This window comes from Nuphar pumila, chromosome 6 (assembly GCF_984573655.1).
Source record: "Nuphar pumila chromosome 6, dmNupPumi1.hap1.1, whole genome shotgun sequence".
NCBI classification, from domain to species: domain Eukaryota; kingdom Viridiplantae; phylum Streptophyta; class Magnoliopsida; order Nymphaeales; family Nymphaeaceae; genus Nuphar; species Nuphar pumila.
The window spans coordinates 118,737,043-118,749,722 of record NC_143254.1 but is presented as its reverse complement, the minus strand read 5'-3'; the positions used below and the strand labels follow the sequence as shown (position 1 = coordinate 118,749,722).

The 12,680-nt window shown below is 39.3% G+C and overlaps 1 protein-coding gene across 4 annotated transcripts in view; it reads right to left on the bottom strand.

Moving 5' to 3' along the window:
* The window catches only part of LOC149835900 (FMN-linked oxidoreductases superfamily protein), a 32,792-nt gene that overhangs the window by 870 nt on the left and 19,242 nt on the right, over positions 1-12,680 (bottom strand). For 3 of the 4 annotated variants that reach the window (XM_090008832.1, XM_090008833.1, XM_090008834.1), the window contains exons 7-9: positions 11,794-12,075; positions 11,455-11,575; positions 229-398 (exon numbers count right to left, since the gene is read on the bottom strand). In XM_090008832.1, coding sequence (XP_089864958.1) covers positions 229-398; positions 11,455-11,575; positions 11,794-12,075 — 573 coding nt within the window. The remainder of the gene's footprint in view (positions 1-228; positions 399-11,454; positions 11,576-11,793; positions 12,076-12,680) is intronic. The other variant, XR_016432376.1, reaches the window with a different exon arrangement.

Below are 12,680 nucleotides of genomic sequence, written 5' to 3'. Positions count from 1 at the left end.
GCAACTCCAGTGACTTGACCAAGTAGCTAACAAGGTTAACTCGACTAAGCCTAGTTCATGCCCGGACAAGTATTTATATGTCAACTGACTTGAGCTACATGGCTCAGACTGAATACTGAATGGTGTGCTACATTCATAGGGACCAACCAAATCACTATCAACCAATAGATCAGAAGTATTTGTGCAATGAAAGCAACAGTTTTTAATTTAAAAAAAACAGCATTTTACCCAATCAGCAGCAGATTCAGATGCCATTAGTGTTTCAAGGTCATCACGCCCAAAGTAGCTAGGTGGCCGCCAATTCAGTCGCTGAGGTATAACATCTAGCAGTCCAACCGGTACGTATCTGTGCGTGTAACTAAGCCACTCTAACAAGAAATACCTGGTAGTCTCTACACCTGTTAGTAAATAAAAGATTGACCATCAGGAGGTCCTTCCTGTGATAGTAGTACTGTGAAGTTAAAACTGTTCAAGTTGATTAAATAAACAGTGGCATCGTGAAGATAAAGTGATAAACTACATTTACTGCAACAATTGCTGCACGCGACATAGAATTCAAACAAACAGCTAAAAGCAAGTTAAACTTTCTACAGTAGGGATGGCAGTGGACCGGGGCGGGGGACAAGGTCTCCACCCCCGCCCCGTTTCAAAATCTGAACCTCCATCCCTGCACGGGGATGGAATTTAACCTCCACCCCCGCCTCCATCCCCGTTTCATGTCCTCCATCCCCGGTTCAAACGGGGGCGAGGCAAGGGCCCCACTTCCCCTTGGTCTATAGACATCCCTTAAATGATTGGGGGCGGGGCGGGGCAAGGCGGGATTGAGACGGGGACAGGGCGGGGGAAAGTGTAAGTCCATCCCCGCACGGGGATAGATTTTAACCTTCATCCCCGCCTCCATCCCCATTTCATGCCCTTCATCCCCGGTCCAAACGGGGTGAGGCGGGGCGGGGCCCCATTGTCCCCCGGTCCACTGCAATCCCTATTCTACAGGCATAAACCCAAGAGAAATCAAGAGTCATAACCAGCAGGCCCTTCTGCATGCAGACCAATCACATCATAAACTCTAAAGGCAAGAAATAATACCAAGGTTGCCAAACTAGGAAGTGAAAGCAGAAAACGATACGAGCGAAAGCGAGAAGCGAGGCATTTTAAAATTTATACAAAGCAGGAAGCGAAGTATCAATTTGAAAGCGAAATAGGAATTAAAATTAAAGCAATATGATAACGGAATAGGAATTGAACAAGAAGCAAATAAAAACTAAAATAAATTTGATTATTCTTATATTTCATGATTTTTCAGTAAAAGAGTTAAATTTTTTTTTAAAATCTAACAATGATGGTTACCAATTTAGAGAAAGTACATGGAAGGTAGGTGGAAGCGCGAGAGAAAATACATGAAAAGAAACAAGAGAAAAGCATATACAAATCATAAACCATGTGTGTGGGAAGCATAGAAGAAGCATGGGGAACCAAGATGCCCATGAAGTTTTAGAAGCGTGGAGTATCGCACTTCCGAAGTAAGTTTCCAGGAAGCATGTTTCCCACCAACCTAAGAAGCGTCCGATAATTCTGGGTAATATCAAGAACAAGTTTAATTGTCAATTTCTTTACACATCCTCAAACATTTGGCATGCATTCCATGCCATCACTTCAAAATCAGGATGACCTATTGTCACGAGCATAGCCCGAGTGAGGCAAACAACAAATTTTTGCGCTTGGCATGCCTCAAACTCTTGTGATTCCGCTAGGCAATTGAACCTAGCTTCAATACGCATTTCCTCAAACATGTGTAAACACACAGAACAAATACTCGCTTTTTCCAAGACTCCTTTCCAAGGATCCTTGAACCTTGTTGCATAGCCGATCGTCACTTACGTGCATTGTCGTCACATACCGATTAGCACTTTCAACCAAAGATCCAAACATGCATTGTCACTCCCACATGCAAGAGTATGCTGACACCAAGGCCAAACCATGCCTTTGCAGCACTACGAACATCCCAACGTTTGATATGGGTGATAAAGAGCATAACGCATCACTTATGCATTGCCGATGCACAGATTGCTCTCGAGTTCCATTCTGAGTAATTGTTCCAAAGATCCATCCAAAGGCAAAACACACACGGGTGTTTTAGTCTTGCTTGCCATGGAGCGTGTAGCAACTCCATGGGCACCACCCTCACATAACCTCGCCCACCAAAAGGAAAGATCATTTGACCCCCAGTCCGAAAACCAGTTGATAGCTAAAGCGTCATAGCAAACAACACTACCTAGATTGCCCATCGACGCCTAGGCATTCACCCGCCTAGCCCCAAGTCACCATATTCGGTTGGAACCACCTAATTGTCACTTACGTGCATCGTCGTCCCATACCGATTAACACTTTCAACCAAACGTGCATTGCCACTCCCACAGGCAAGTGCACACTGCCACCAAGGCCAAACCATGCCTCTGCAGCACTACGAACATCCCAACGTTCGACACGGGTCATAAAGAGCATAACACATCACTTAAGCATTGTCGATGCACAAACTGCTCTCGAGTTCCATTATGAGTAATCGTTCCAAAGATATGGTCGTCTGAAGGCAAAACGCACACGGATGTTTTAGCCTCGCTTACCATGAAGCATATAGTGACTCCATGGGCACCGCCCTCACGGAATCGCGCCCACCAAAAGGAAAGAACTTTCGACCCCCAGTCCGAAAACCAGTTGATAGTTGATACGTCATAGCAAACAACACTACCCAGATTGCTCACCGACGCCTAGGCATTCACTCGCCTAGCCCCAAGTCACCATATTCGGTTGAAACCACCTAATGTGATTCCTAAAAAAATTAACCCTAACCCACATGCACCCCCGTGTGACCACTACTATGTGTGGGACAACTCATCCAAGTTGAGAAGTCCTTAACCAAGTCTCCAAAGGCAATATCCTCTGATCTGTTGGGATACTACTTAATCAAACTGTTATACGTTTGTGCCGCCACACACCATCGCATCAACGACGATATTGTTGCCTATCGCATGTCATGCTATCACCGCATGTCACCGATTAGCCCAACGTATACCGCACGTTTTCACATTCAATGCATTTTTCACTCAATAGAGCTCTGCACTGCACATGCCCCATTCCGAAGGTTCGGTCCGGGACACCTATAATAACTTATCATAAAGACCACCAATTTATCACTTACTAAGAAACAAGCCTCATCTTAACTCTTTAAATTTTGCCTTTATGAGTTCCTGTAAGCACAAGAATGTCATTTATCTACTTTTCCTTTGTAGTCATTTGTCCTGGTTATAGAAATGAAGTATTAGAACAAGTTGCCTAGGTTTTTGATGTGTGCATTAATACTGTGCACATGAGAGAGAAAACAAGAGCTAGGACTAGATGGATAAAGGAACATTTTGAACTGTCACATGACTACTTGTTTTCCTTCATACTACGTTCTTATATACTACTAAATATTAATAAAAAAATATACAAGAATACATTCCAGTTAAGAAAGATAAAAGGGGATGATTATATAATATACCATGTAATTTCAAACCCTGTCGCAAACATGCAATTATTTTGTTAGCTCACAACAAGGGCTTACTTTAGCCAAATACATAACACATCTAGAAGAGGAAAGGGCTGGGTTTTGGAGGCTATCACAAGGGTTTTTCACTTAGTATGTGTATCCCAACAATGAACACAATGCAACAAGAAAACACAATGACACTTCAAGAACACAATCAAACCTGTATTGGATGTGGTCAAAACTGTGTCCCTGAATTCATCCTTTTTTAGTAATCTCCTTTACATATTTTGTATTTACTTTTGTCTTTTTATTTTAAAATTTGTCATTAGTTACAGTACTTATAGTATTGTTGCAAGTACTATTGCATGTCATACTATCGCTAGATATGTATCATAACTATTAAGTAGTTCGACATGATACACACCTGTATCTTAGTACAGTGTGTATCATATTTGTATCGGTTGTATTATATGATACACCCTTGTATGGTATTATACACTATGATATTGAGTGCATGATACACCCCTGTATCTTGCGAGATATGCATGACATTTCAAAACATATTATCTTGATTATTGGATCTTCGATGTGTTTATAATTGTTTGATATGCGATATTATGGTTTCATTTTATAGCTAATAATTGTGTCATTAAGAAAATTCACAATAAAGAATTTTCCTAGTTTTTTATCTTTTAATGAAAAGATATGATACGATGCAGATCATATTTTGGGCCCAGTGAGGGCATCGACGCTTTTTACAACCTTGAGTTATACTACACTTCAATTTTCAATTTAGAGTTATACTATGCTATCTTTGAGTTGATCAAGAAGGAAAGGAAAAAACGTGATTGCATCCCTCTCTCAATTGTTCTCTCTCTAGCTCACGCCCTGTCTTGGGTGTCTCTTCTCTCTCTAATGGGCGTGGCCCACTCTCTCTTCTCCTTCCCCATTGCGAGTCCCTAACCATGACTCGTCTCCCTCTCTATCTAGGGCTTGTCCCTGACCCAACTCACTAGTTGGACCCTAGTGGTCAAGCTCGCTACGTGGACCAAGGCCACAACCAAGGTCTACCTACATTTGGTAGATTGCATCAACCCTTGTGGCAACTCCTGCGTTCCCCGTCCATTTTGTGGAGCCCATACCTTCCCCAGCTGACCAAGACCCTTTAACCAACCTAGTTAGACATAGCCCAAGACTGGAAAGTCAATCCCAACCGACCCTAGTCAAACCCACGTAGGAACCCACTTGACCCAAAGTAGCCTTCAAGCTTGGCCAGAATTCTATTGTTAATTACAGAATTTAGCCAGAATTGCATCAATCATATCTCCCAAACCCGAGCTAATCTAGGCTTGAAACTTTAACCCTAGGTTCTACATGTCCCCAGGCTACCCTCCAAAAATCAGCATTTATCTCCATTCCGGTTGTGAGATCCTGATTTTATACACAAACCTGTCTTAGCCTAAACACCGTCCCGACCCAGTCCAAAACCCTAATTTCTGTCGCCTGTTCCCAAGCTCGTATCTCGCGAATCCAGTGGAGTTAGGCCGTGAGATTGTAACAGGACCTCCTTCTACATGTCTAGAGCTTTTCCCTAAAGTTTGGTAATTTTCTGTGCAGTAGATCGAGAGAAACAAATTTTCTCCCGAATTCTGTAAGAAACATATGGAACCAGACCCTGCCTTGTCCATGTTGTTCCTAAATTTGTCCAGACCAGTCCCAGTGTCGCCTGACCCTGAAACTTGTTCCATACCTCCATTAGGGTTTCTGGAACAATCCCTCAGATTTTTTCTTTACAACGTTTAGGCGTACCAATTTTTCTATCAAAATCTGTCAGTCAACCCGAACCCTGATACCTGGTTTTGACTTTGACCTAGTCCTAAACCTAATCGAGCTTACCTGCTGCCTAAATTTGCTAACCCAGGCCCAACCTCGAAATGAGAACACATCTTTTTGTTATTCATCAAGAATACAAAGTATTTTTGTGGATAAGAAGGAATTCATGTTCTCCCAACATCACCAAGCACACTCATATGTTTTGAAAGGGTATTTCAAAGTCCTATTTGATAAAATGCATTTTAAAGAGTATTTTCAAAAGTTTTCGGTGTTCCCGAATCCTTTTTGAAGGAAATTTAGTTTTAGCAAACTTTTACCTATAAAATAGACATCCTCAACCTCTTTCAATGAAAAGTAGAGGTTTCTAGATTTCAAACGAGCCAAAAATCACTTTGATCTAACATCAAAGTGAAAAGTTATAACCAAAACATGGTTTTGGATGTCAAAATAACTAGTTTAGAAAGTAGAGCCCACTTTGAGGGCATTTTTTACATTTTAAATGTTTGAATTTGGTTTTGAGCCTAAAAGACCGATTGTAGCCAAGGATGTTAGCTTTCCAACACCAAATTGTTTATCAAATGGACTTATAAAACTCAAGATATAGGCATTTTCCTGTGATGTGTCAGAACGGGACTGGACGAATTTGGATTTTTTATCCAAACCAAATTCAAATCCACTGGATTGGACACTGACGCTAACCCAGTGTGGGTTAGGTCAAATTTGGATCTAGTTTGACTCGATCCGGATCCAGATCTACTGGATTGGTACAAATGTAACACTAGTGCCAACCCAATATGGGACTATGGATCAAGTCTAATATGGTTCTAGTTTGACCCAAACCAGATCCACTGGATTAGTGCCAATGTGGATCATGTCTAATTTGGATCCAGTTTTACTCATCTTGTATCCAGATCCATCTGGATTGATGTCAGTGTGACCCACTGGCGCAAATCTATTTGGATCTTAATCAAGGTCTGGACTTGATCCGACTCGGGTGACTAGATCTGGCAAAGACTAGTGCCAGTTTTACCAACTGGCACCAATCTTACTGGATATGGATTCGATCTGGATATAATCTGATCACATCCGACCCACCCTGAGCGGATTGATGCTAGTGTTACAGACTGGCGCCAATCTTACCAATTGGCGCTAGCCTGGCTGACCTTGGACTAGACCCAGATCCGATCCAATCTTATTTGATCCACCTTAACTAGATTGGTGCCAATCCAAGTTGGAGCCAATCTTACCAATTGGCACCAATTTGGCTGGATCCAGACCAGACCTGGATTCGACTTGATCAAACCCAATCCATATTGGGAGACTTGGTGCCAGTGTATCCATCTAGTGCTAGTCAGCCTCGGCCTGGATCAAATTTGGATCCAACCCGACACAAAATTCTGTCCAGAAAATTGGATTGGCGCCAGTGTGTCTCATTGGTGCCAGTCAGCCCATCTGACGCCAACTAAGACTAGCACCAGTTAGTCTGTCTGGCCCCAATTTGGGCGGGTACACCCTGTGAAAAACCTATAAATACCCCTTTTTGGGTTTAATTTTATACATCTTGAGCTCTTGGTAAGCTTCCCACTTTAGCGTGCATGCTTGAGTGTTAAATTGGAAGTGTTTACCTTCTTCCTTGTCCTTAGCATCGGGGAGCGACACCTAGGTAAATTTCAAGCCTTCCTCTTAGGAATAGGTAGATTTTCTTAGGCAAGTAGTTTCCTAGGTAGATCTCATAGGCTAGTTTTCCAACGTGGATAGCTCCCAAGCTAGGAAAAGGGGTAGGGTGACTAGCATTCTCCCACACCTGGGTTAGTTTGCTTTCTCGCTTTTTCTTGGGATTTTCTGACGTAGTTCATGGGAAAATTCTAAGAACTACTCTAGCAGTGGCTTAGTTTCCTTTCCTAAGTTAGTGGAGTAGCTTTTCTATGGAGAATGCCCTTCCCATATAGGATTCCCGGTTAAAGTAGCAATATTTTGCCGGATTTGCGACTCGCTCTAGAGTGGGGAGACTTTGCTGGATAGACGAGCAAGGGATAGGGCTCGCCAGAAGCCCGAGAAAGTATCTTCTTCCCTTTCCTCTTGTTTATTTTCCTGTGAATTTATTTTCTTACTCTTGCACTAACTTTCACAAACTAGTTTAGCTTTTGTTTGGGCCTATTTTACAGGTGCGTGTGTCCTTTATTTTAAATTCTGAAATTTCTGAAAATTTGGCTAAGTATTTCGTAAGTTGATAGAAATCTTCAATTTCTAGGTGACTTCAACTAAGTTTGGGCGTGGCCTAGGACCCATTGACAAGACGTCAGCTAAGTTTGGAGGTCCTTGGTATCCCGACATTAGATATTGATGTTTAATGTTTCGAAGGTTGATTCGGTCGAGGGCTAAGTTTGAAACTCAGTAATAAAATACAACTTGTGTATTAAGTTACCTTGAGAATCCTACTTGACCTCAGAAATTTTTACCTGTTTAGTGTATTCGCGGACAACGATAATAAAAAGAGAAACTTAAATGTGTGCATCCTAATAAGAACATGCATATAATAAGAGAACTTGATAAAGATAATAATTTATTCATGCATGTGCACTGACATCATGCATTTTATTGTTATGCATTAGATCATGCTGTTTGTTTCTTTACTTATGATGCATGGTTGATATTATGATATTGCATCATGTTGCATAATGAATATCTTTACTGCTTAAATGAAATTATGAAAATTGTGTTAGTGTCATCCCTCTAAATTATTGCATGGATCTTATCTATATTCCTTATGCTTATTTGTTTCATTAGAGAGATTCATAACAGAATTCCTTAGATTTTGACACCCTAGTTTTGGTGTTTTTCACAGCCTCAGATGCCCAATAAGGTGACTTGCTCATGAGAGGAGCTACGAGGGAACTACACGATTGCTTGACAGACTCTCTTGAAGAGCGTGACTCATTTCTTTTCTTTTAATTTTTTTATGAACTCTGATATTTTGCAATTGTCTCATGACTATTATTTCTTAATTAATAAAGTTGGTTTGTTATGGTTTGAAAGATGTGTGTAAGATCCCCTATGATTCTTCGAGTTTCTTAGTAGTGTTGGAACTGTAAAGGCCCCGGGTCTCTGAAAAGATTTTCGCAATGGTTTAAAAAAAAAAGATCGCATTTTTTCTTGGGTATGAGTTGGGGTCGTTACAATTTAAGCATCTTTTATTGGTTTTCATCTCATGCTTATGATGTTTCAGGGTTAAAGAAATTACAGTTCGAATCTTGCAGAATTCGAAGTTAAAATGAGAAAGTTACGACCATTTTGCGATTTCAGAGCTAATCCCAAGGCAATTTAAACCTTGATCCAGTCCAAAACATGTTAATTGGATCATGGATCCAATTCAAACATGTTCAACAAATGAAAATACCCATTTCAATTCAAACATTTTAGAAAACTCCATTTTGAATAGGCGACACCCTCTTTTAGATAGTTAGGGTCTATTTTGGAAATAAGAACAATTAGGGTAGTTAATTTGTAATTATTTTAAAACCTAATTGTAGCTATAAATACTCATTAAGGGCTGGAGTGAAAGGGGTCTTCAGCCCATTTCAAGCCAGCTCTAATCTTTCTTCTTCACCCCTTCTTCATTCCATGCATTCTCCTTTTGCTTCTTTTTTCCTCTCTTCTTTCTTCTTTCTCGTTTTCCTTCTTCTTCCTTGATTCTCATCAAGCAATGGAGGTATGCATGGAAGCCCAATCGGAGGGCTGGACATTTACAACTAGTTGAAGATCACTCTTCTTCACCCTCACTCATCGGATTAATTGGATTTTGCAAGAAATTTGGTGGATTCTCTCCATCCCTCTCTTTTTTTCATGCAAGGAATTTGATTAGTTTCTTTCTTTCAATTGCATTTTAATTTCTGTAATTTTAATTTTAATTCTGCAATTAGATCATTTAGGAATTAGATCTTAGTCCATGAATCTCGAATTTTTCATCCCTTGATCTAATTCAATAGATCAAAGTGTGAAAATCAAAATTCTAGAAATTTGTTTTTATTGATTTTCTGTAGCTTTTTTTTTATCATAAATCGAGTTTTTGAAATCCAAATCATGATCCGTAAAATGGATCTGATTCTTGTTTGAATCCTCTTGCTCTTTGCAAAAATTCAGCAAGATCGAATTTCGTTTCACGGTCCATTCTGAGCTTTTTCAGGCAGGATATTCCGACAACTCTGTTTTCTGCAATTTTTATTTTCTGTATTATTTCTGCTTTTTGTTTTTGATATATCTAGACCTTCCAGACTTCAAATCCAAATCCGTAAAATGGATTGGATTCTTGAACAAATCTAATTTCGGATGTGAAATTTTCGTTCATTTCCAATTTGTTTTACTATACAGAATCTATTAAATACCAAAAGCTCTAAGAAAATTTGACAGCAATTTTCAGAGTTTCGACGTTGTTGTTCATTTGTTAATAAATTGAGTTTTAAGTTGAATTTTACAATTCTGTAAATCGGATTCTCTTCATTCAATGTTGAGTACATATCTAGAAATTTTGAGAATGATCTGAATTCAATTGATACTTGATTTGGTCAAATTATAAAAACTTGTTCTAATAGAAAATTCTGTAATAACCAGTGACAGAATTGTAATTTCACTTATTAATTCAAATTAGCATAGAATTTTGTATTTTTGTTGATTGTTTTTTGCAATGAGGCGCCATTCCCTGATTCCACAATGTTAAAGTGAAGTGTATTTGGATTTAAAGTGAAGAGGCAAAGGGCGAAAAAGCTTTATTTTCATTTTTTTTGTATTTTTCTTTTTCTAGTTAATTAGAGCCTTTTTGGCCACATTAAGGATTTGTAATTAATTTCAATTCAGTTCTTGGGTTTATAATAATTTCTAATTACATTTTATTTTTATATTTTTTAGTTAATTCAAATTTTTCCTTTTTAGGCCAATAAACAATTGGCATTTGTGGAATATAAAGTTTTATCAACCCATTCCTCGAGTTCTATACCGGTTCTCACTACTTGTGAGAGTTGGATATTTAAAGTTTTGTGGCCAACTTTAATAAATACTTTTCATAAAAATATTCTTTTAAAAATACATTACTAAAGTAGACACCACTTTATTCGGGAAAAAACCTATAAATACCCCCTCAAATGCATCATTTTTGACATCTTGAGTTTGGGTAAGCTCCTCTACTCGAGTGTGCTTGGGTTTTGGTGGAGAATTGGGAGCGTCCACCTTCCTCCATTATGTCCTTCGTTTCCAAGAGCAGCCCCACCAACGTAATTTTATATTCCTTTCTCAGGATATGCAATTTTCCCTAGGTAGCTTAGTTCTCCTAGGTAGTTTTCCTAAGCTAATTTTCATGCTTAGCACTCTACCACTTCCTAGGATAGTTTTGCTTTTGCTGCTTTAGGATTTTCTCATGTAGAGGTGGAAAATTTCCAAGCTTTACTCCTATAGCTTACAAATTTGTTTTCCTAGCTTAGTAGAGTGGTTTGTCCTATTGGGAATGCCCTTTCCCACATAGGATATATGTTCAGAGAGGCGAAGATCAACCGGATTTTCTGCTCAAGGTCAAGTGGAAAGACTTTGTCGGCGCAACGAGCGAGGGATAGTGCTTCTTGAAGCCCAAGTATTCCTTTCCTTCTTCTCTTGTTATTTTTCCTGTGATTTCTCTTTCCTATTCATTGTTCATTAACTTGCACAGTCTTTGCTTGTTTGAGCCTTGGGTGGGTCCACTACTCTAGGCTTACTACACAAGTGCTAAAAGGAGGCTTCAGGGGCTCATCTTTCTTCGGAAATCTCATCCTTGGTTATTATCCCACACCACTTGGGAGGTGCAGCCTCGTACCTGCGAGTATCCCACAATTGTTTGAAAAGAAGGTTTTAAAAGAAAAACCTTTTTAAAATCTCTTCACAAATAAAAAGTTTTTTAAAGGTAGGATTTTGGTCCTACAATTCTTTTTGGCGCACCCAGTGGGACATAGGTAAGCATAATTTCAGAAATCAAACAAGACTAGGTAATTTGATACTTATACTGCATATTCATCACTATATTAAGAGATTCAAGACAAAAGAAAGAACGTTTTGGCTAAGGTGATACAACATACCTTTGGAATCGGAACCCCAATGCTCAAGCCCATAATGTACAAAATCTTTTAAAATGTTAAACCGTTCATTCGAACTGATATCCCAATGCCTTTGTTCTTTAATTTCTGTAAATATCCAAGGCTGTATATGATAGAAATTTGCTAATCAGTTGTGAAAACCTAAGAGGCCTCATTTGCAACAAACTAGGTTCGGATAGAAAAAGATACACATGGATCAAACCATGACTTAAACTACGCAAGACAAAATGTAGTATAAATCCTTTTCCTATTGTGAAAAGTAATTCAATGTAGGTGCCCTACAGCAACAGACAACAGTGACAACACCCATGAGGAAATAACCTTAATTAGTGCTCCTCGAGCGATCATGCAAGTTGAAAGTTTTGTGCAATCCAAAAGGTGCTTATTCCAATCAATGTATGAAAAAACATCTCCATTCCCGAGAACCTGCAAAGAATCCGATGCCTTTTCCGCACATTGGTAGATGTAATCCCAATCAGGAAGTTTGCTATATCGTTGCTGTCGTGATCTACCATGTATTGTCACTGCACTGGCCCCCCAGCGGCTAATATCTGTAATCAAAGAATCAATACGATTTCTCCCCTCAAAATAGCCTGTTCGTACCTAGTGCATGAAAACACTTTGGTAACATTACATATTGGAAGATACAAACATACAAGCTGAACTGATTCACACATATTCACAAATGAAAGTTGCTTAGGTATAAAATATTTTGAATAAAACCAAAACACCTGCAGCCATGAATAGCACATGATGTAATGCAAATGTACACAGCAGCACAATGCCCTGCTTGATTAAAAGAAAATGTCCTGGACAAGGCAGTCACATCAAGTAGATTGGTTGAATGATGCCTGAGAGGGATGCAACCACTTAGGGAACACGTCATTGCATGGGGTACCATCATTGCCTATGCAGAGGATGCCCAAGTGAGGTATCATGATCTCCCCACCCAAATATGCTTAAAATGCTTGGTGAGGCAATAATTGTTAAGTGGTACATATAAGTATATATTTAGTTATATACTTATATATATGTGTACGTACTTATATATACATATAAATGTGTACAACAACAACAACAACAACAACTACGCCTTCATCCCAAAACAATTGGGGTCAGCGATATGAACCAAAAAAGAAATTCATTTTGGGTCTTCCACATGAATCCTTTTCCTCCAATCATTTCTATCCAACACCATGTCCTCGGTG